Source organism: Chamaea fasciata, unplaced genomic scaffold (genome assembly GCF_029207755.1).
Source record: "Chamaea fasciata isolate MVZ Bird 193981 ecotype frontalis unplaced genomic scaffold, bChaFas1.0.hap1 SCAF_3, whole genome shotgun sequence".
NCBI classification, from domain to species: Eukaryota; Metazoa; Chordata; class Aves; order Passeriformes; family Sylviidae; genus Chamaea; species Chamaea fasciata.
Genome location: NW_027094088.1, coordinates 42,152,324 through 42,177,649, shown reverse-complemented (window position 1 = coordinate 42,177,649; position 25,326 = coordinate 42,152,324). Strand labels below are relative to the sequence as shown.

General features: G+C 41.3%; 1 protein-coding gene across 1 annotated transcript in view; it reads right to left on the bottom strand.

Annotated features, from left to right (window-relative positions):
- The window catches only part of PGBD5 (piggyBac transposable element derived 5), a 68,501-nt gene that overhangs the window by 9,018 nt on the left and 34,157 nt on the right, over window positions 1-25,326 (bottom strand). The window contains exons 3-6 of the mRNA XM_066178754.1: window positions 24,207-24,341; window positions 12,820-13,000; window positions 6,236-6,433; window positions 231-336 (exon numbers count right to left, since the gene is read on the bottom strand). Of these exons, the coding sequence (XP_066034851.1) occupies window positions 231-336; window positions 6,236-6,433; window positions 12,820-13,000; window positions 24,207-24,341 (620 nt within the window). The remainder of the gene's footprint in view (window positions 1-230; window positions 337-6,235; window positions 6,434-12,819; window positions 13,001-24,206; window positions 24,342-25,326) is intronic.

Genomic DNA, 25,326 nt, shown 5'->3' with positions numbered 1-25,326 from the left:
TTTTTTTTTTTTTTTTTTTTACTGATGGATGGGTAGAGCCAAACCAACACCATCAATAAGTTCTTGCTCTGTGCAGAGCCAGCATCTGATCTTTGATTTAAACAGAAGTTCTGTCAGAGACTCGGTGAAAGCAGCATTGGGCCCTCATATGCAGATCAACATGAACAACTCAAACCTTGCAGCAACAGAGGTGTGAAAGAAGTACACACAAACATGCACATCTTACTTACTTGCTGTATTTATCATCATATTTGCAGATATAGCTAAGGTGAGCAGCAAAGGCTTCAACTGCCAGTGGGCATGGAATTTCTCCGCTTTTTCTCTTAATTATAACTCCTGCATCAATTAGAAACATAACAGTTTTAAATTGACATTGTAATTCTAGCAATTGAAAAATATGTTTTCTATATATGGCTTATAAAATAAAAATTATTGACAGTTTTCCTCCTAAAGCTGGAAAATTATCTGTAACAGAGATGTTAATTTGATTTTTTTTCCCACAGGTAGTACATTGAGCAAGTGGAAGGGAAAGAAGAGGGATCATTTTTCAGTTGGAAATGAAAAGACATTAGACACAAACATCTTTGCCATATAGTCAAAGGAACCCACACATTGCTGTAAGCCCACAGTAGTCCCTTACAGACAGTATTAGTCTCTCCCGCTTTGGGTCATGAGAAGTTGTGGTCACCTCTAGAGCAGTGACTTGCTGTTATATGCTTTGAATTCTGAAGGTCCCAAATTAGTCCCTTGAAATTAAATCCTTCACTTATCTCTACCCATGGGAGCCAAGAGCAACATTACTTTCTCTTCACTGGGTGCCAGTTGACACAGAGAAGAAAATACAGTAAGAAGAAGCCAACTGGCTGAACTCAGTGAAGACAGAAGTGAAGCTGGTGGGTGATTGCAGTCTCTTGGAAATGAAAAGCAGCCTGCTCCCTGCTGTGGGGAGCCAGAGCTCAGAAACACCCGTAGGTTTCTCACTGGAGCTTAGCACACGTTTCTCTGCCTGCAAGTGCTGCCTCCTGTCCTGCCTGGTCAGCTGGCTTGGTAATTCAGCTCGTCATGGGGGATAGCCATCCTGCCTACTGCAGAAATCTGTGGAAAGGCAACAGGCATCACCCTGCAGCCTTCTACCACCCACTCTTTGCACAGACAGGTGCTAGAGCTGGTTACTCCAGAAACGAGCCCTGTTCCCCCATGTGATCTGTCTTTGACCTGGCCTTACCCAACCTACAGCAGTATCTGTAAGTCCAATGCCCTCTTAAGAAACTCCACGAGCTCTTTTGCTGATTCATTGCTCCTATCCTTCTTCCCCCTTCCTGGGGAAAGCTCCCTGTAGGAAGGGTGGGTAAAACAACTTAGAGCATAGGAGTCTGATCCCTAACTTTTGACCTTATATCCCCACAGGTTTCAATCGTTGTCTTTCCAGGGTATGGAGCACCACTTACTCTATGGCTATGGCACACTGCCTGGCGAGGCTCCCTTCTCTCATGTACAAGGCTATTTCCTCCAGGTCTAGAGAAGCACATCCTTGGTTGCATCCTTTCTCAGCATTTCAGTACAGGTACAATCCTCAGCTTTCTCATTTCTCAAGCTTTCAAGAAAACTTTCTTTACTTTCCTTCTGCCAACTCTTTTACAATCAGCTTAAATGCTACTCACGTTTTGATTACAGACTTCACCATTTCATTCCTCCAGCTGGAAGTCTCATTCCATCCATTACCTCTGTCAAGCCCCCTGTGCTGTCCTAGCTGGCAGCTTCTATTTTGAAGCTAGTATGTGACACATACTAAATGTCATGTTACAGCTGAGCCATGCAGAAATTTATTTGGGGTGTTTAAAGTCTGATTTTTCAGGAGTCCAAAATTATATTACCTCTGAATTGTTCAATAAACTCTCCTTTCACCTCTGCCTCCTCAAGCTGGGTGTAAATGTAGCCTAAGGAGCAGGGGGAAAAACCAATCAAACAAAAAAATTTCTTCATTACATTAATGTAATTATTTTGTGTGGTTTTGATTCTTTTAATGAGTCCTACACATATCTGGCCAGCATGAGGTAAAAAGAACTGATATACCACCAGCCTGCTGCATTAGTGCTGCAAAATCATTTGCCATCTCATTAGGGCAGGTCAGGGAAGGATAAGTATGTTCCTGGTACAAGCGTTATACAAAAAAAACCCAACCAAACAAAAAAAACCCACAACAACAACAAAAACCCACCACCTTCTTTCTACTCTTGCTTTCCTCTCTTTCTTTGGAGGATTTGTATTTCCTTTGCTATTTGCTTTGTATTCATAATCTTTAAAAGAATGCATTGCTGTGGCAGAACCATATACTCCCTGTCACTTTCTATTATATTCCCCATAACATTCCCCTGTTTTGAGAATATAAATAGCTTTTTAGGCATACTATTTTTAGCTTTTCCTAGGCTTGTTTCACAGCCATAGCCCACCTTCCCTCTCTGGGAAGACAACTGCCAGAGCTGGGTCATTTCTAGCTGCAGGTCTCTGTGGCACGTGGTCCCGAGCCAGCTGACTCATCGGCACATCCGAGGAGCCATTTCTCCTCCTGGTCCTCCCCCAGCACTGCTGTGCTCCCATCCCTGGCAGCACTCCAGGGAACACACCACCTGCAGCGCAGCCACAGCCTGCCTTTGCTTCCATGCTGGAAAGGGTGCCGACTGCCAGCTTCCATCCTGTCACCATAGAAAGGCATCAGCTTTTGGGTTCAGGGTTCTTTTAACCCATTTTTTCTTTTGAATTTAAATTTTTAAGCTGTATGCTTGCGAAGCAAAGCTTGGAAAATACTACCTCAAATGAAACAAGCCAAAAGACAAAGGCTTACATATGTTTGTTTCCTCAAAACACTTATCCTAACACTATCTAGAATCCTGCTTTTTTAAAAATGGGAGTCCCATTGATATCAGAACTTGCATCCATCTTGTCAAACCCTGAGATTTCATAACAGTATAAAAAAAGGGACATTGCCTGATCCAAGTGCTATCTGGATTTTTATCAGGACTTTGATTTGTTACAGTTCTTTATCAGAATTGCTGAAAGACATTCAGCATTGTACAAGGTCTGATAATCGAGGTCTTCCCATCGGGGTCCTCCAGCTCCATCCCCAATCTCACCATACTTGGACACAACCTCCTGACTGTAGTCTCACAAAGGACACATGGAAATGGTAAGTTGAAACCCTAAGCTTATCCATTCTGAAACATGCTTTTTTTAACATTATGCTTCTTTCCCCAGATTTTCCAGTTCTGGGCCAATCTCACAAGCTGACTTTTTCAGGAAACTAGACTGTCACCAGTCACCTATCACTCCAGCTTCTCCTGGAGTAAGAACCACACAGAGACTCACACAACTGCTTCATGCAATTGTGATGGCTCCACAACATTTCCCATCTTCTCACGAGTCACTTATGAGATGGTAACATGTCAACTGCAGCTCTTTATTCTTTGCATATGTGGTCCAAGCTTTGTTTTCTATGCTTAGTTAGTGACTGTTGAGCTTTTAAGTAGACCTAGTTGGTGAAGAGCATCTATGGAAGTTCTTCTCAGAAAGTAGCTACTTAAAAAGTTCTTGGGTTCAACAGTGTTTTGCTGAAGATATTATTCTGGTCATCCTAGTGTGCAGCAGGTGAGGTTGCTGCCTGCTCCATCCTGCTACATATGAAAGGTAGAAAAGATTGCAATTACTTCTAGAGTACAATAATGGAGATGCTGGGGAAGTGGGCGCCAGATCGAGAGTGAAAAACCCAAATGCAGCCTTGTCCCACAGCTGGGGAGATTTGGACCAGCATACAGATGACCTGCTTTAGAATAAGGTAACTTTTTAATCTCTGAGGGTCCCAAATCTCTTTTGAATTCTCACTTCTACTGTAATACAAGCACAAGGAAAAAGTAAAGTTTAAGGGCAATTAAAAATTGACTGGATTTTGTTCTAGGCAGAAACTATAGATTGGTAGCAGAGTAAGCAGGATATGTTTGCAAGACTAAAGGAATTAGATCCATGCCCAAGAGATGGTGTATTATAATGAGATGATGTACTATGACATGTTTAAAACATCCATAATAAATAACCTGCTGCATCTAAAAATAGTATTCATAGATCTGCTCTGACAAGTGTACTGCCCCAGGCTTGGGTGGAATTTGCAGTCCAAGTACAGGCAAGATTTACCTTCTTGACTTTCCTTTAAATTGCAATAAATAGTTAATTATTAGCTATGTCCGCCTCTTTTCTCATCCTAAATGTTCTGTTGACCATCTCTGGCCTTCTGTTTTTAAGGTTTTCTCTTCATGGCCTCCTCCAGCCCACACACATTTACACTCAGCCAAGTGCAAACATGCACTGTGCATCACCAGACAATCCCATTGGCACCAGTTCAACCACCCCGTGTGGGTTTTAACCCTGTTTTATTACCTCCTCTCCCACGTAACACGTGCTGAGCACATCTGTGCTACAGGCCTTCCTCAAGGACCACAGATTTTTCCTCTTCCTCCTCTATATTTACACACCTTAGAGAAGACTGGTGGTCCAGCTTCTCTTGAGTTGGTTTAAACTATCTTTGCTGCACTGACTTCAGCAATGCCAAATCAGAGGCAAGCAATCTGGTCTCTTGCCTTCCCACCGAGTTTCCATCTGTTCCCAGGTCCCTGCTAGAGTCTCTCTGCCCAGCATCACTCTTTAAAAAGCCAGTGTCTGTTTTCTGCTCTGTTTCACAGTGAACTATGTCAACTGTCCCAGCAATGAGTTGGGAAAGCCTTGTCCTTCACACACAAAGGTGGTAATCATAAATACCTCACACATACCACCTACAATCCCATCTTTGCCAAAACAGACCCAAGGTCAATCACAAGCACAACAGCTCACACCTCCATGAGCTGCTTTTAAAGGATGCTACCAGCACAGTCCTCCTCTTTTTAACAGGGCAGTTAACACTGATGTTTACAAACAGAGTATTTTCCTAATATTTATGAATTATAACCAAATGCACCATGCTAGTCTGTAAAAAACAAGTAGCAGTTTTTTGTGATAACTCTTGTCCAGTTAGTGCTGCTGAATAATCTAAATCCAGCAAAAACGCAAGGAGAACAGCACAAATCCTGATGGAGAAAGCCCTTCATGGGGAGGCTACACTGATCCAGAGACTGGCTTCAGCAGTCTCCAAGTGTCATACTTCCTTCACATACATATTCTCAGCATTTGTGCTCAGACATCAGTCCATCTGAATCACGAAGTCCTCACTCTGCTGAGATGCCCAGCACAGTTCCTCAGAATCAGCCCTGCTTTGCTGAGGCAATGAGCCTTCTGGCAAGGAACTGAACAACACACTAAGTCAGCGTTCTCAGCTCACCATTCAGGAATTCTTAGCTTTGCTTCTGTAATCTGTACACACATGTGAGAGTTGCTTGGGAATCAGAAAATCAGTGTAGAAGATGCCTCTGAATTGGTGGCTTTATATTTAAATGTTTATGTTGCACTCATTTGCCTCTGGCAGTTATACATAAATCTGAATCATAAAAACTGTAAGAAACTGAAACAACATTCTCACAGAAAAACTAATTTCAAGAAGTTAGTTAGTCATTGCATTTTACAGAAATTTTTCAAAACCATCTTATACTTTCAAAAAGGAAAATATTTCAGTAGCAAGAAGCTCTCTGTAATTATTTGAACTGTCCAAATTATCGGTTTTGGTTTCTTTTCATCAACTGCCAAAATCAGTTTAACATACAGCAGGAAACCTTAATCATATCTACTTCTGGCAAAAAAGATAATTGTTTGTGACTAGGTTTTTACTAGATAAGAAAAATTAATTGTAGGATCTGCTTGGAGTTCAAAGTACATTGCGACGATTATTCATTTTTCTGTAGCAGCAATCCTACAAGATGCTTTACAAATGGGGCTAATATCATCTTATGCAGTAATCATCTTCCTTTCTCTGACCATCAGCAAAGATATAGCTTTTATACCTGAAAGGATAGTGCCTCCACCAGCTTTGGCAAGGAGGCTGCATTAGCAGTAGGCTTTTTAAGCTTTGTATGGGAAAGAAAGAATAGCTCTATGAAGACAAAAAACGGGAAGCAATCACTACAGCTACTGTTTATCTAGGATGTATGATCAGTTACAATCAAGCTCTTTGTTCAGGCTTATTATCAATCTCAGTGACTCACTCTGACTTGTGACATAAAGCATGTGCACCTTCGAGATGAGGAGTAGGAATATTGCTTACCTTGTTGAACTGGAGAATAGGCGTTGGTCAGAAAACGGAAGTGCCCTTTATTGTACCAGCAGATCAAAGACATGTTTCCCTTCATTCTTATTCTGTACTGTCCTCTGGACTGTGGAGTTGCAGAATTGTTCAGCATGGATGGAGGTAGGCCTGTGCAGTCACTCTTCCTGGTGCTCAGCAACCCACAGCAGTAAATCTCTGCATGTGAACAAACACATTCCCTATCAGCAAGCCATTGCATGGACCCAGAGAGCAAAACCAGCAGAGCAAGCCTGAAGGGCCTCTGAAAAAACTTGCTCTACAACCTTCTAGTTGAACAGATATGTCAGCCAAAGATTTGTGTCCTACAGACAAGTGCAGAAAGCCTGATCTCCTGTTGAAATGTATTGACACATCCTGCCCTGTCACGATGAAACAACTGGAAAAATAATTCAGGGTACATTCCTAGCTGTAACAGCTACAATCTGAGTTTAACATTACAACATGTTTAAAATTGGTCTCAAAAATCCCACAGTGGCAATGTGCATTATGGGACACATCCGAATTTATGATCCAAGAGAGTCTTGGATGTTTAACTGAAAGAATACATTTTAGAGGGAGCAGGGAGGTAGAGAAAGCTATAGCATCTCAGATGTTAACTGAAATAAATTCTACATGACTACTATGATACTTTTAGTCACAATAGTTTAATCTACTGCTTCACTGTGCTGCCACACACAGTTCTTGATTTTTAGCTCAATACTTCTTGCACCTGCATCATCTGCTTTGCTAAGGAAATGCTGCTTAAGCAGCTAAAAACCACTGAAACCACTGGTTGATTGAAAAAAAAATGCATATGCCAGAAGGATGGAGAAGATGGAAATACAAGTTCAGTGAAAACTGATTTTAGGGCACTAAAGCAAGTGTTGATCTTGTCCTGCACAGACACCAGAGGCTTTTGCAGAAGACACAGTCTGTTGCTCACAGGTTCTTGGCCTTTTCATACGAGAAAGAGGCAATGAATAAAATCTAACACTACAAAATGCATCTCAATACAGCTAGGTGGACACAAACAAGGCTTGTAAACAACACTATTAACAATGCTTGAATTTTTCATTAGGCTGTGAAATACTAACAGCCTGTTTCTGTTAGTCCAAGAGAAGCAGATCTTCTCGATCAAATTTTTTCCTGACTCAAAGAAATCTTGGATGGAAATTTCCATCGTCTCCCTCAGTTTTGTGTTAACCCATTTGAGTGGAAAAAAACAGTGGGCACAGAAGCAGGTGACATCTGTGCACATCTTGTGGTGGTTTAAAGCTCATCTGTCAGCCAAGTCTGCGTGATCAAATTTTTCGTCATGCTGAATTTTGCATGATATCCTTACAATGAAAATGCAAAGTCAGAATGCATTGTCTGGCTTCCCCTAAATATGTTACCTCTGTTCTTATGTTTCCATAAACATGTTACCTCTGTTCCTGGATTTCCATTTATGTGGGTCTTCTGCCTCTGTCTTTCTGGAAGCTCCTAAGCTCTTGAGTGCAGGTGCAGCCTTTTTCCTTGGTTCATGTAGTGACTAGCATGCTGAGCATCCACTCACAGCTCACAGCCACTACAGGAATACTAATAAATTCATTGCATGTACTCATGAATTGGTCCAGTTGCTGTGGGCAGATCTACAAGGAGTTACAGTTCTTCCATCAGAAATTTAAGCCACTAATGAGAGAAGAAGGTCAACCATCACAGCAATGGGAAAACTTCATTCTCAAGGGAGAAACCTGCACTCCACCGGTTATTTTTGATGAATGAATCAGTCCCTGGAAATCATAAGCTCCTTCCACAAAAGAAAATGAGAAAAGCCTGATGACAACAAGCTTACAGTCATTACAGAGGGAACTGCATCGCCAGTGGAAAGCTGATTTTTTATTTTTCTTTTTAAAAATTTGTCCTGTTGCTAAGGGGTAGCCAAACAGTGCAGGTCATGTACCTGCAGACTCTGCCATTAACATACCAAACTTTTATAAAGCTTTCTTCTAGCCAATATTAAGATCTTCCTGCTTTGATAACAAGCAAACCTGAGAAGAATTTCCTTAGCTGCCCAGATTTTGTTGTTCATTGAAATGTGACACTTTTTCCAGGAGGTTGAAATGGAATAAAACCAAACTAATAACTACATTGTTGTGCTAGAGCTTCAAAACAGCAACAGCCATCTCTGAGATCCCATAATAATTAGTTCTAGCCTTTCCTTTTATTGTAGCAATAAGCCTGCAGAAAACTTCCAGCAGATGTTCCACTCCTCATGCAGAATAATGGAAACCATCTTCTCTCTAAGGAACACATCATATAACCTTCCTGCTGTACAGCCTAGAAAAGTGCAGCACTTCTGCAGATTTACTAGCATCTCTCATCATGGATGAAACCCTTAATCTACTGTAGAGATTTTAAAACCCACCCAGTTACTATAGCAATAGAAGCAATAAAAATTACACCCATCTGGCTTAATTAAGTTTTTATGTGTAATTAAATCAGAATCACAACAAGTGTTTGCTGCACATACAGGACTCAGAGGAAACAGGTCTTCTTAAACTGTAGGTGCAATATAAATGAATACACCTAGGACAATTTAGCAAAGAAGAAGAAATGTGGTGTAGTCACCCAAAACTCATTCCCAGCGTCTCCAGTCTCCAAAGAGCTTGTGCTGAAGCTTGTTTCACCACATCTTCACCAGTACAGAACAAAGGCCATCAGGCTTGAGCTAATTCAGGCAAAAATACACATTCCGGTATCATTTATTTTGCATGCAACACTGGCTCAAGTCAAAGCTAGGAAACCAGGGCAGGGCTGCTGTGGGGAGCAGAAGTGAGCTTGCTTTAGTCCATGTGCTGGAGTTGCAGGATCCTGCAAACTTTGCGGGAATGCCATGGTCAACCAGGCTGGCAGCTCTCGCAGCTTTGCCAACACCAGCCCCTCTGCAGAACAGAGCCAGCTGCTCCTGCTGGTTCAGAACATGCAGAAAGGACTTTCAGGGGTCATATGTTTAAGGGAAGCATGGAACACAGGGCTTTAGGAGGTTTTGTCCTCTGTAAAGGACAATACTAATGCGTAGAGAGGGAAAAAAGGATGTGACTATGAATGAATGTCACAGCAAATAGCAGTGACAGCTGTCTGTTCACAGAACAGAGAATCTGGGGCATTTCAGTGCAGGTTTCCAGTTCTATTCAGAGGCCAGTGAAAGAAATTCTTTGTATGTCCCCTGAAAAATAAAAAGAGGTCTGTTCAGGGTTTTGATTTTGAAAAAGATCAAAGTGTTCTATCTTATTTTCTGAAGTTATCTCAGTCCTGGGTATCTTCACATAGGTCTTAGAATTATGTTCACTGACATCCCTTTATATTACAAGGCACACTATTGTCTGCTGTGGTACAGTGAAGATGCTACACCACAGGCTCTCAATAAAGAGAGAGCATTATTGTCTTTAACAAAAATACATGTGTGGGCTAGGTGTGGAAAAGTGAATGATAGTTAAGATTTAACAAAATTTTTTATAGGATCACAGGTTCCTCTGGATTAAAGAATAGCTCAGGCTGAAAAACAACTCAGGAGGTCTCTAGTCCCACCCCCTGACAGAGATGGGTGAGCTCTGAGGCCAGACAGTGTCATTCAGGGCTTTATCTTGTCTGGGCTTGTAAACTTCCAAGGACAGAGACTGCACAACCTGTCTGGGCATCCTGCTTCACCGCCCTCAGGAAAAATCCTGCATCTAGTCTGAACATCTTTTTTTTTTCAGCCTAAATCTGTTATTTTTTGTCCTTCCACGATGCACCAGTGTAAAGAGCCAGCTCCATTCTCATGATAGGGTAGCATAAGGCTGCTGTTGCATCCCTGCAAAGCCTCTTCTCATCGTGAACAAGAACAGCTCCCTCCCCACAGCAGAGTATATTTGTATACAGAGCATTCTTGTCCTGGGGGCATGTTGTCTAAAACTGTAGGAGGCAGTAATCACCTTCCTTGATCTACAGGCTACACTCCTGTTAACACAGCCCAGGACAGTGTTGACCAGCTTGGCTGTCAGGGCATGCTGCTGACTCAGGTTCAGCATGCTGGTTACCAAGACCCCAAGTCCCTTCCCTCAAAAAATCCCCCCAAACTCATGAATTTTGAGAGGAACTAATAGAGTTTTAGTGGGTGAATCCTCAGATTTTCCAGAATTGCCTTTAGTTGCCTTAAAACTTTAATGTTCCCAGAAAGCTTATGGCTTCCAAGCATGAACTTATTTAAATCTTCCCCTATTTCTCTGTCAATAGTCATGAAACCCCCAAACAAAATAAAGCAGTTAAGATCAATAACAATTTCTTTTTGATTTTGGCTCTCAGTGGGATCTTTCTACCACTGGTCCTGCTCTAGCCCAGAAATTCAATCTTCTTGAACAAAAAAAGTAAATTTATCAGTTTAAACATGAGTCTTGAACCGTCATGAGCACCTGAGCATAGATGCTTTTCAACAGGCTCTCATGACACTTTCTGGTCATGGTGTTGCTCTGTTCAGGTTTAGCTGAACTCACACACCAAAAAAGTGTCACACATCAAAAAAACCCAACATTGACTTCATTGCTGAAGGCAACTCTGTGGTAGATCAGGAGAGAGATCTCTGTCCTGTCCAGGCTTCTTTGCTTGCCTCTCCCCAGATGTACTGCTAATGCAGCAGGATCCCAGCAGGTGCTGGCGGTACACAATCTGCTTTGCAGCAGAGTCAATAAACACCATCTCCTCCAAGGTTCTCACTGACTTCACCACAGCTTGACATCTCAAGCAGCTCACCTCTCCCAGTGTCTCACAGTCTTCCAGCTCAACAGCCCCTTGCAAACTCTCTGAGCTAGCCTAGCAGCTCATGGCAAATGCAGACAATCCCACTGCCTTATTAAACAGAAACACTTTTCTCCTCATGACCTTCTTTATGTAGGAGGGCCATGCTATGTTACAAAGCCAATAAACCTGCTGTCTTCGTGTCCACCCCCCACCCACCTTATAGCTTCACCCCAGGAAGGTGATAGTGTGTACCAGATCTGAAATTTGATTTTGGAGGCAGCTGTCAGAGATCATAGTCTCATGAAGCCATATAACAAATCATGAACCAAAATGAAATCTCAGTATTGCATTAGCATATTTGATCAGATAGTAAGTCAAAATTACATGTTTTAAAAAGACATTACTGATTTTGTTACTTGCTAGAAACCATTAATCTGAATGATATGTGCGGGGTAAAGCCTATGAATAATTCAACTTTGTGTACAATTTGAATTATTATCTGCAAGTAAGAAACACTCAGCTGGTTTTGTAGCCATGTATCTTTTTCACCAGGATTACTGACCAAATGGATCATGCCATTTCATCTTTATCCTTCTCCAGCTGATCATGAAGGATGAACTCAGTCAAGTTATCAGTCTTTACATTTAAACCTTAACATTTCATCTCAGGAACAAAGAGTATGTGTGTTATCCTCTGTTATCCTCTATCACACTTTGCATCATTGGTTTGGTAGTCTTAAAAATGTAATGCTTACAATCAGCTGAGAAAAGCCATCTAACAAAGATAGGTCTCTGCTCAGAGGAAAAACTCCAGTGCACTAGAAGTATGCTCTACTCCTTTCCCATTTGGCTTGCAGCATTTGGGAAACCATGGCTCTTTTATGAGCTATGCAGATATTCCACTGTAGCCAGTGAGCTTCCAGCTTGCCTGAATTAATGTAAGAGCTAAGTCCTGCATGGAGCTCAACAGATGCAGCCGTCAGTGCCAGCACAGTCTGTAGTGCTGCACTACAGCACTGGTTGAGCTCACTGATGTTCTCATTTTAAATGAGAATTAACATATTGTCTCAGTTTCCAGACTTCCCTGCTCTGGGCCATGGCTCATTAATATAATGGTTTGCATGGGTTTAATTTTCTGCAATGACAAAAAACCCCCAACTTGGAGAGCAGTGGTGTGTCAGTAAACAGCCTCGTAGCTGTGATGCATGATGGCAGCCTCCAGCCTCATTGCTGGAAGGATCTATTCTATGCACGGCATCATTCTGAAAGGCTGTGGTATGTTGATACTAGCAAAAAATTCCCCCAAAATACAAAATAGAAAACTTTTTAGAGCTTTTGCAAAGGCATAAAATGTCCTCTAGAGAAAACAGATCTTTAACAGATATTAAATCAAAAAAGACTTCTAAGGTGCATCTCTAAGGATTCATCCCATCCTTCATCTTTCACAACAGGAATAGAAAAATCACGGGCAGATAGGAAATTCCTTGAAAAGTCCCCCAGGTCACATAGGAGATTTGACCTCACATTTCTAAATCAACGAACAAAAGCAAGCACTCTAAATAACCTCATTAGAATAGTTTTTACATCCTAATTTTGAAGATTTAAAAAGGAAGATTTAAAGAGCAACTTAGAAAGTCTTCTGCATAGTACATTCTCATGAATGAGAAGTTTTCTTAGAGATAAACAACTTATCTATACAAGCAATTGAAATATCAGTGAAGACTTTTAATATCTTTTTTTTAATTCAGTGGCACGAGGCCCCTAGGTCTGTCACCATTAAAACCCAACAAGTCACCCAATACACACCTTGCTTCTCAAATTCTTCAAAGAGATTCAGGCTGGTAATGCTTGGGCCTGTGAAGATGATGTAATTCTTCCCAGAGGCATTTTGACAAAGGCTCTTGGCCACCATACTGTGAAGTTGTGGTTTGTTCTTCAAAGCATCCAACCCATCAGAACCACTCCCTTCTTTGAGATGGACATAAATCTTAAACGAGAAATGGTAAGAAAAGTCAGAAGGTTATAAGGAATCCAGAGGGAGCAGATGCAATTCCCAGCACACCTGCACAGCTCGAGACAAGCTGAGAAGGCAGCAGACACGAGTTATAAAGGCTAATTAAAGTCCCTCTCAAGGGCCTGTTGCTTTTAAACCAGTTCAGGTTAGCTGGCACAGCTACAGATAAATACAGCATCCTTCACCTCACTTTTGAGGCTCCTGTCACTGTTGTGCAGTTTGGAGATTGTTTGTTTGGCAGGAAAAGACTCCAGTTATAATTGGGATTACATGTTATACTGAATCTGCACAGGCTTCATTGCTGCCAGCAAAAGAACATGGGAACTTCAGATTCAAGAAAAGCCAGTGTAAGATGACCAGAAGGAAATGGCCCATTACCTTCACTGCATTAATATTCAGATTTATTTCCCATTTGCAGTAACCATCAGGCTGTGTCACAAGTGTGTGTGCACCTCCATAAATGAGCAAAATGCACACCCAACCAGCCAAAACACCCTCATCAAACTCTGCAGGCACAGTGCTAACACTTAGATCCTTTACACAGATCCTGATTTGGAAGCAACACACCAAAACAGTCTGAACCACGCAGAGGGAGAAAATGTATAACCCTTCATTTGTAAGCAAGCCTTCAATTTTATTTCACTGAGAGCATTTTGGAAGCACAACTTACACCCCAGTTCAACACTTAATAAGTCCAGCTAGACATCCAACCTTCACATTGTTCTAAGAGCTAGCAGAAATAACCTGCTGGAAAGAGAAATAGGAAGAAGCAAACACTGTACTTTGTTACTCAAACACTACTGTAACACCATGGAACTTGCAAAGATTTAAATACACAAACAAATGCAAATTTTCAGAAAAGCTTGCCCAGGCCTGCCCTCGTGACTGTGGCTCTGAAACACTGAAGTCTTTTATGAATTACAGAAAATTTTACCTGTCAAAGAAAAAACTGAAACTTGTTCAGTATTCCGAGGCAGGGAAAAGTAATTTTGCCTTGGTTTTTGGAGTGAAATATCCATGACAACTTCGTTAAATTTGTTTGACAATTCAACCATGCAAAACATGCAGCATTCGTTTTCTGTATAGCTTATTTCTCTTACCAACAGACACTGTTACAAATGAAAATTCATGGCAATCCTCAGAGAACAAAAATGCTCATGTTTGCACTGGTGTTCCAAGTAATTTGTAACTCAACGATCTTAGAAAAGAACAAAATTCAATTAAACGGCCTCTCCCTATTTTAGATGGTGCCATCTCCCAGCACTGGTATTCCATGTAATATTCCCTAGCAATTCATGCATCATGGAATAAACCTCAACAGGATGTGTTACATATGAAATTTCTGGGAAATTAGATGGAATTTGTATTTTGAAGGAACTGACATGCTGAAAACAAGGTTGGTGCCAGGACAAATGCACACTAATTCCAAAAAGTAGAGTGCATATTAAAAGGAACTCTTAAATATGTCATTTATCTTAAAAAAAAAATTAAACCCCCTTTTATTGATAGAAACAGCTCCCAGATGAGGACAAAGGCAGCAATGTCTGCAGACTCCCTGATTCTGCTCCACTCATTTTTGATAGCTGTCAAATTTGTGCTTTCTCCAGTTCTAAGACTGAGGACTAGCTAATTATGATAAGTCATTTAGGTTATTAATCAGGGCTCCAGAGAGCCAGTAGAATGCATTCAAAGAACAGATTGTTCCAGATTTACAGCAGAGCTATTTCATGATTGTTGGCAACAAAATTAAGATTAGGTTACTAATGTCAGCACAGAGACCACACATCAAACCCTCAAAATCTACAGACAGGGCAGTGGAGACAGAAGACGCAGACAGAGTAGTTTTGACCTTGGATTAGCAGATGAACTGCAAACAAAGCAGGAATCTAAGTCCATAAAAATGTCTTACACCTTACCTCCCCATATCCAGTAAATCTTAGAGTCTCTCCTGCTCCATGCTTGCTCCCTGTTCCTTGTAGAGTGCTTCCTCTCCAAGGGACAGTCCTCTGGCACTGCTAGTGTGCCAGCTGGTCCCTGACTGTGGGCTGGTTTGCATCTGCAAGCAGCTCCTTTAAAGAGCATGCCCACCATGCAACTGGCCACTGAGGTACCACTACTTTCATATGAAGATGCTCCACACTTCACAGGTTTTATTAGCAGAATTCCTTGTGCATCTGGCTGTGAATCTCAATCCCCTTGCTCTGTTCACCTCTCCAGTGCCCTTTACTCAAATGTCCATACCCACTGCTGAACCTTTTCTCCTTCTACCATGTTAAATATTTTTTCTCCCTGGGTACTTCCTTACCTATCGAGAACAGCCTTTTTTCTTGAAACAGTATTTCTTGTATTGGAGAAGCCTCATTCAAAGCTTTATCATGCCCAGCTGTATTGGGATGATGGGTGACAGCAGCACAGTGTTGGAAGGCATAAAGGCTGCTGTGAAACAGTGGCTGTGTACAGATAACTGGCAAAGGCATGGCTTCAAATATCTTTGCAAATGCCCAGGATCCCATATGGCCTTTATTTTCCCTCATCCAGCTTATTTCATTCTACCTCAACCCATTATGATCCTACCACATGAGGACCACAGCATTCCCACAGCCTTTCTGAAATGCATTAGAAGTGTTAATTTAAGAGACAGAAATCTGCAGAAAAAGCACCAATTGCTTTTTCAGAAATTGGCTGTTAGGCACAGTCAGAAACTGCTCCCTCAAAATGTTTATTAAAGCATTCACTAGACCTTCTGGTTTGTCCTGGGACATTAGAATTTTGAGTTCTTTCCTTGTGTACCAACAGCAAAATATCATCGTAAGTACAGGCTCAACAACTGTTGCTGGAAAACAGATGGGAGTTGCTGACAGCAAACATCCTCTGCTTCTGTGCAAGACAGCCCAAGCAGTGCTTCTTGAATATCTGCAGACATCTCTTTCACTGTCTATCTTTTCTAAAGGCTACTGATCTATTTGATCTACAGCAGCAATTGGGATAACCTGTATAGACATGACATCATCTGTCTTAGGAGGCATCTATGGGCTGAAGATAATTAACAAGCAGTGCTTTTTCTATTCATTCCTCAATTATTTGTTGAATATTTGGTGAATATCTGTTGTTTATCAGAACAGCAGCACACTCAATTGTGCCTTCTCTCTATCTGTGGCTGCCCTACTGCACGGGATACTTTCAATGCAGAATGTTTTCATCACCTTCTTGTGGAAAGTTCATAAGGTCTCACATGAACTGAGTAAAAAATTGAACACTTAGGAACAAAAGCTACATCTTGACTGCATATTTAAGAGAATATGCCCTAGAAACTGAAATATTGGTGATTCTGCTCATATTTAAAGCTCAGATGGTATATTGAAAGCACTTGTGAATAGCACATCCCAAATACTCCACCTTCAGACATAATTGAAGCACCCCAGGGTACAAATCTCAAATGAAATAGATGACATTTGGAAGCAAAAGAAGGGCAGAGGTAGTAATAAACAGAAGGAAGATTTTGAAAGATATATTGTGCAAAAATATTTCACAAAGGGCAGATCCTAAACAACCACAAAACAGAAGCTACGTTTTTAGATGATAAAGTTATAAAAGCAAGATAGCAAAGTAAAGTAGTCATGATTTTTCGATTCTTTATAGCTGTTGAAAAAATAACTTTTATTTTTTTCTACAGGCTTCACAGCCAACCCACAACTGCACATTCCTAGCACTACTCTCTAGATCACACCTCAATCGGTCTTCCCCTCTCATCCTAAACCTCACTTTTAACTGTGCCATTACCAACACTGCTGGGAGATTCTCCTCTCCAGTTTCATCCTAAACCTTCTGCAGTTCATACACTCTCCTTCTTTAATGATCTCTTCCCAGCTCTTGTCTAGCAGATATTGGCACCAGTGGTGGTGGTCTTACCAAGACCAGAATTTTTTACTTGTTTAAGCCTCTCTTCATTCTCTTCCTGCTACTCTAAAAGCTATTTTCTAAAGGGTATGCAAGAACATACAGTTTTCCCAGCCTGTTCTCAGCTAATTCATGGTGTTCCTTACAATGCTCTTTACTTGGTCCCCTTCTTCTCTCCCTGTGCATTCTATTTTTAATTATTTCAATCTGCATCAACACACACAGATGTAGCTAACAACTTCATGCTGAAGAGTGACAAATATCTGTTCTGCCTGCACACGTTCTATAATGTTTCTAAAAAGATCTTTGTGAGACTAACAAAAATATGCTGGTGGAGTTGACAATGCAAATCCAATATGGCTTAGAACTCTTTGCTTTTCTTTCCATGATTTCTTGTTAGTTTTTTTTGTCACTGATGGTACTACAATTTTTTACCTGCATGGCAGACCAACAACCCATGAATCAACAAACGCAGATTTTTGCTCTGTACCTTCTCCCAGGCAGCCACATCTAGGTCAGGCAGATTCATTTTCTCTAACAGCTCCACATAAATCATTTCCTATTCTTTCAAATACCTAAGAACTGCCTGGCTTTCCTCCCAATTACTGCAATCACCCTTCTTTTCTTTGGCCTTGTTGAAATGTATCTTGACATCCGGACAGTGCTCTACCCCTCAGATCACTTGCCTAACCCTTTGCTTTAACCACGTCAGCCTTCTGCCAGTTCCCTTTTCTTTGCAGCAACAAATGGAAATGGGGCTGGAAAATGAAGACAGGCCTCTATGGTCTAGGCTTCCCTATTGATCTCCTTATACCATGTCACTATAGTGATTCCTGCTCACACTTGCCCTGTGAAGCCAAACCGCCAACAACCAATGTCAAACAAGCCCACATTTGTCTCTTTCCATTCTGCCCTTCTCCTGACTGGAAATCACCACCATCTCGGCAGAGCTCTTTACTTTTGCTCTTCAAAACCTTTCCTAGAAAGGATGCAATCCCCACAAGGCAATTGCTAATCAGTGCATTGGTCCTGTTTCCTCTTAATGCTGCTTTTCCAGGGTCCCTCAGTGTAACTGGCAGCCCAGCTCAGGTCCATGACTGAGGCTTCACTCTGGTGCCACACAATTGTGCAACATTGGCTCCGTTTTTTCCACGAAAATTACTGTTGAGCTGTGAGAAGGTGTGTAAGTGAAGAGGTGTAAGTGGGAAGGTATATGAGATGCAAGGCAAGAGCAGTTATACTGCTATATTATACTGCTATACTTACTATCAGAAGTGCTGTAACTGTTGAGAGGATAACACATAGCAGCACAAGGAGGAAAATACTTACATAAAAAGGGCATAAATCTTAAAACAAAACCAAGTGATGACAAATCAGTAACATCAAGGACCCAGCTCATCTCCAAGGAGGAACCACAAGGCTGATGACTGCCCAGCCGGTGCAGGCTCACCAGGAGTAGGGTGTATACTGGTGCCTAGAAGTACATTAGTCACAGATTGCTGCCATGTGCATGAGCCAAGAAACACTGCTCCACTTAGCCTGCTTCCAGAGTTCTCTGGGCAGCCAAAATGTGTCTGAGCTAAAGAGATTTGCTGTAGGAAACCTAAGTCTCCTTCTTGCACTTAGATCCTAAAGATCCTAACTTTCTACGGCAGGGATTTCTTTGTGTGTGTGTTTTTGGTTGGTTGGTTGGTTGGTTGGTTTGTGTTTTGTTTTGTTTTTTTTTTGGGGGGAGGTTGGGTGGGGGGTTTTTTGGGTCTTTTTTGGGGGGTAGTGGTTTTTGTGGTTTTTGTTTTGTTTTGTTTGCTTGTTTTGTTTTTTACTTACTGCACCCAGCACAAACGGATGGGATACATGAGGGGCATTCCTATAGCAAACCTTTAAAGTGCACAAAACAGGAGGCTCTGGTGCTTTTTAGTCTCCTTCCCCAGGCAGAGTTGCACTGAGTAAGAACAGCTGCAGAAGGCACACAACTATACAGGTAGTTTTATTGTCATAAACTCCAAGCAGCTGAGATTGGAACTAAAAAATAATTTTCATTCACACCTGAAAATAGACACTATAGACGCTAAGACTGTAGGTAAACTGTGAGAGATCTTTGCGTGTAGGTTTGGTTTCCTATTCATTTAGAAACATGGTAAGATTGTAAAGTCCATAAAAAGTAATAGGGCTGGTCCATCACACATCTGCAAAAATACTTTTCCAGTTAACACTGGTGAGCAAGAGGATAATTGACTTTCTACTGAGATCGGGGATTCTCAGATGCTGACATTACAGAACGACATGCATTAAAAAGCCAGAGCCAGGTGGGAGCCACAGGAAGAAAATAGATAGGATTTTCCGGTCACCAGTGACTGATAAAATGAAGGTGATCAGATTTCCTGGGATCCCCTCACAGACAAAGCCTGACCTTGAGAACCTCCTCAAAGCAGCTGCTACATCTGTGTGTTCCAAATGCAACCATTCCAGCAATAGAGGAATTATCAGGGCATTGTTTAAAGAAATGCAAGGGCTCAGACTAAACTCTAAACAGAACTTAAATAGGCCGAAACACCAACATTTCTGAGCAGCTTATTAAACAAGTTAAATTGTTAGCACAGATGGCTAACTGTCCTGCAACTCTGACCTTGAAAACAAAACTGACTCCAGGTTTATTTACCTCTCCCTTTCCCATTGACTGAATGTACTTATGTGGTATGTTGTGAAATTATAAATTCTTTGGGGCACAATTGCAGTTTCTCTAAATTCTGGAAGCTCTTACTCTGTAAAATTAATATGGTTATGAAGTATTCGAGCTGGCTGTAGCTACCTTGACTGAAATGAACTACAGCATTTACTATAGAAGCATGGTATTTACATTGTTTGGGGGTTTTTGGCTGCCACTGAGAGCTCTGCCACTGATCTGTGGAGTGACCTCAGACATCTCCCTTCACTGAGACTGCTGCTCTTTGGTGAGAGAGCCCTTTCTCACCCCCTCAGGCAGGGACCACCCTGATCCAGGTTTCACTCTTTAAACAAGGCTGTCATGCAAATCACTGTTTCTTCAGGACCATGGAAAGACTCAAGAGGCAGAGAGACAGTACTTTTCCCTACTCTGTTCTGACTCATCACTTCATGGGAAGCAGTGGAAAGTGGAAACTCAAAGTCAGACCCAGCACAAGGACCTCAAGGACTTCATAAATCTGAGTAACATATTTCACAGGGATATAAGTGAAAATGAAATGCATTATTGCAAGAATTTTCTGCCAGGGAATAAAAGCCAATATAGAGCCCATATATCCAGTGGCAGGGAGGAGATGAGGGAAGGGAAAAGTTTCTAGTATAGCCTCAGAAAATAAAATTCACCTCAATGAATAGGAAAGGATATGCAAATCCATGAAGTAATTTCTTCCTCACTGTGATACCTGTTTTTTTAAGCAAATAATTATGTTGATGAGCTAATTCCATTACTACCTATCAGAGTGATTAATATTGCCTGACTGTCCCTTTGTAGTGCTCTGTACCATCTATGTACTGTCCTTCATCTTGTTAATTGATGACTCTTTGGGTCAGGGACGGTCTGAGGGTTAAATTTGGGCTATGGGTCTGTGCTTCAGGATGAGGCACTATGGCAATACCTTGCTCTGCCAGTTCTCCATGTGCTGGGGTTCACCAGCATCCTGTGCTTCCTTCTCCTGCAAAATGATCAGAAAACCTTGTGTAGGAGGAGCTATGCAAGGACTAGGCATCGCTTAGTAACAGTTACTTATAACCGTGCTCATTCCTTTTGAGCCACACAAGAAGTGCAAAGAGAGAGCATGATATGTCTCACCACGGTAAAATAACTAGCCCTGGTTAAGTATTTGGGAATTCTCTTCATCATTTTTTGATAAGCGATATTGCTATATTTAAAATGAGAAATAGTCCTACCAATTATGACAGTTTTTATAATCAAGTCTTGAAGATTTTCAGAGAAAAAGAAATAAGAACTCACAAAAAACCTGACACAGCTAGAGTTTTGATTTAAATAGTATGACTTACTATTTAAATATACTCAAAGCAAATACTGTAAGAAAGACTTCTAGGCTACTTCAATAATTTAAACTGCAATCAAGACATTAAAATATTGGTTTTAAAAGTGTCTCAGTGGTAAGTGGAGAAATAGAAGTGCTAAGTAGTGTGTAGGGAAATAGATTGGAAAGAAACAAGAAAAGCAAAGAGAAGATGAAGCAGAGAGGGACACCTGAAGTCCTGCAGTCTGTGTTTGCCGTTTCCCCTGAATTAGAGAGAAGGAAATGACAGGGTCCAAGCCCTGTCCCACAGCAGCAGCTGCCACCTTGATGTCAGTGTCAAGGGCAAATGAAAAAGGCAGTTTTGTCATCTACTTAGCCAAAGTCAGCTCTCCTGGAGCCCTTCTGAACCCTCTGAGAGGTTTTATTTGTGTTCCCAACTGCGGCAGACATATATTTACGCTGGTTGAATGATGTGTCCTTCCTGCATGTTCCCACTTGGCCAGCTGACCGTGGAGAGACGCTCAGCAACAAAGCTATTCACTGCAACAAGATGCTCTGCTTGAGATTTTCTGAAGCAGAGATACAACCCAAAATTCTGCATCCATCTTTAAACAATTAACTGTCAGGGTGCAGTGAAGTTATCTGGAGTACAGAACACAGAAAAGTAGTCTAATATTCATACATTATTTATATTATGAACATACAAGTCTCTGCACCTTCTTGTTTCCACAAGCAGTACTTGGATTTTATGCATTTCTGTTCCATGAATGGCTTGTTGGGCTAGATTTTTAACCAAACACCATTTCCTTAAAAAAGTAAATTGTGAGCCTTCAAAAAGAAGTGTTTACTCATACCCAAAAATGCGATTCAAAGTTTTGTTCATAAGAACAAGCAAAAACAGGAATTTGAAGAGACAAACAGCTGAAACTCCTAACATTAACAACTGACCTGTGAGCTACCAACCAGAGTTCACAGAGTTACTCAGCATGTGGCATATCCATTTTCATTAGGAAAACCCAACCAATCCTTTTCGTCGTAGGAAAAGCAGAACAGTGGGAAAACTAATATACCTACTCAGATGGATTTTTTTTCTTTTTTTTTTTTAACATCAGGCTTATAATTCAGGATTGGAGGACATTGTTTTTAGTCAGGAGCATCACAGACCTCTTGAGTGAGACCTTCCGTTCCTGAAAACCAGTCATATATAAGTCCCTCCTCTCTTCTGTCTGGGCCTACCTTTTTACAGATACATATTATTCAGATTTTTGAAACTGAATTATCCTGATTCATGAAGTATTGATACTCCTATTTTATCTGGAATAAAAGGACCTCAATGTTATCATGTGGAAGCAGTGAGGGAGGGAATTCACCCAGACAATATTACAGAAAATGCATGTTTTGAAGTAGGTGCTGTAAAGTTTTTCCAACAGTTGGCAGGTAATAGACAAGTCAGTCCTTAACTACCACACAACAAGTCTTTTCTTCATGATGGCAGCTCCGCAAGAGATTGAAGGGAAGGTGTGTACATGAAGGGGAAAACGTTGGATTTATTTCTGGTTTAGATCCGTTCTCTCTATTTGTTAAACACAGGAAAAATATCAAAACCTCTGTTTTAATACTCTAAATGCACCAAATAACCACCAAAAAAGTACTTTGGATTCTGCAAGACCACTTGTAAGTGTGACACATAAATGAACATAGCATTTCAATCATATCATAATTGAATGATATCCCATCCTCCCCAGATTAGGTTTTGCCATTTTAGCATTAAGTTATATTCTTTTTCACTGTTCCCTAAGATCCCTTTCGCCCAGTCATTTCAGCATGTTGATAACGACAGCCAAGTCAAGGAATGAAAATAAAAGGCAGCTGGTAAGATAATCCTGGACGTCATCTGGATGCAAGTGAAGCATGAGCCTCTAATTCATTAAGGGAGTGGGAGGATTAGGGTGGTGCTGAGCATCTATTCTGTTTAATTTGACATTCCATTAATTTAGTCTCTCAGTGGACAGGACAGGAGGTGCAACATAATTATAGCTCAGAATCTGAAACCTCTGGCACGTCTGAAGAGCTATTAGTTTTGTGGCAGTTGGCTGTGGGGAGTGTGGCAAGAGAGATGAGCAGACTTTGTGCTCGCTGTACCCAATACGCTTTGGTAACAAACTGCATGTAGGACTGGTGAAGTTCTCCTTGGAGATCAAAGACACTGCCTCTACAAAGCAAATAACTTTCCAAGAGCTTTGAGAGCAGAAACTTCTAAGGATGCTTCACAAGGTGAGTCTACTTTGTATCAAACAAAACAGCTGCTTTAAAACCTAGATAGAAGAGGTAGGATCCTAAATTTCTTCTCAGAGTGCACAGCATAGCTGAAAACGCAAACCTCTGCTCCCAGTGAGCTCTTTTCCTGCACAGCTACTCAAACAGTCATAATGATTCACCAACCAAATTCTGCTCTGAACAAATGTTCAGCTGCAGCAAACCCACAGGCCCTGCTCTTAGCCTTAGCAAGCCATGTGCATCTCCTGTCTCTGAACCACCACTCTGGAACATGTGGGACACGTTTTCACAGGAGCTCTTGGGAAAAAGAAATATCGGAAAACATCTGCCCCCTCACCTCTAAGTATCAAAATAAATGACCAGATTTTTCAAGGGCTCTCAAAATACATCAGCAGTTGGGGAATTTGAGAATTTGAGAAGATGTTCCCAATGTCTTACAACATGAAAAACAAACCCTTTAACATGTGTCTCACTCCAGCTGACATCTCACCTTGAAGTCACATCAGATTTTGTGTCTTTGATAGAGAGGTGGATGTGTGAAAAGATATATAATAGGAGCCCCTACTAATATGTTTCTCACAGAAAAATTGACGTCTTGATACCATATGGATTTAGTCTATTGGACACCACTGGTTATCACAGGTGCAGTGTTATAGTTATAGAGAGAAAATCTGACTCATTAAAAATGACATAAGTCACAGTATCTAGACATTCTGATGAACCCAGGATACACAAACAGACAGACCTTTTAACTGCATTTCAATATAATTAGCTGAGGGCTGGCAGCCAGATGGACAGTATTAGAGACAGAAACTCTCAGTTACAGCAAACGAAGCCTCAGGAACTTGTCTTCACTGTCTGTCATGTCTCGTATCTGCAGGAGTCAGAGGCCTCCTGCATCCAGACTGTGGCCCCCAGTCAGGTAACAAAGAAATGACTGTTACCCTTGGTCCTGCAATACATTTAAGGGCCCGCTGGAACTGAATGAAGACATTTGAAGAAGTAAAACCCACCTGGCAGATGAAACCAGTGGATGAACACTGCCGAACCCAAAGACTGAATTTCCTCTTTTTCCTCTTGCGCAGCTCCCTCTCTGTACAGGTAGCAATGAAAACAGGATCCTCATCTATCAGGGGTTCATGTAGTACCTGCAAGTGGCAAGAAAAGAGGTAGGGAAAGAAATGGAAGAATACATGACTGCTAAAAAAAAGCTGCTTTAACTGCTTTCAAAGAAATACAACCCTTGCATTGTGCTTGTGTGCATCACCTCAAACAAAGAAGCAAACCCACTTTAGTTTGATGTTACCATCCAACAAAAACCAAAGCCAGGCCAAGCACACCCCACTATGGATAGCTGCTCTACACATAATCTGCAAACACTGCAAGGCACAGCTCTCACTTCTTACTATCTGCTACAGTTCAACATCCCTCCAAAATGATGCAGGAGATAGGGCAGGGAGAGTGGATTGTTAGCAGCATCCTTCCCCATGCTTCTTTGTATGTTTCATATTGTTTGGTAGAATGTTTTCCACCCAAACATCCCCTATAATTTGTTGTAAAGTACATTCCTTGGTTATAGCAAAGGAAAACACATAATAAAGAGAGAGAGAAGTTAAGGGAGAAAAAGATGCTTTCTGCTGCCACTTAGGGAGGTGGGGAAGAGACAGAAAATATTTCCCCTGGCAGCAGCAGCTTTAGGGAAGTCTCTCTTACCTCAGGAGCCGAAAAAATTGACAAAAGGAGACAAGGATAAACCACCAGAGGCAGGAATAGAAAAAGATAAGGCAGACTGGAGCAAGTAACAAAGACCTGTGAAAGTGAAGCAGTTTCTGCATTCTGCATTCAGATGATGTAAGTGGTTCCCTGTTTCTTGAAACTGCTTTGTTTCAATTCTCTCCATTAACTTAGCAACAAAATTGAAGTGTGATTCTTCTAGGTATCACACTGTGGAACTCACCTATAGGAAGGTACTACCAGCTCCCCACAGCTCACAGGCAGCATAACATACACATACCTGACTGCACAAAGTGCAAGTTGTCTTGCAAGCCATTTGTGAAGTGCAAAAACTTGCAAACTGTTGAAAGGTCTTAGCTGATGAATACTGCCCAAATTCAGACATGTACATCTAAATCA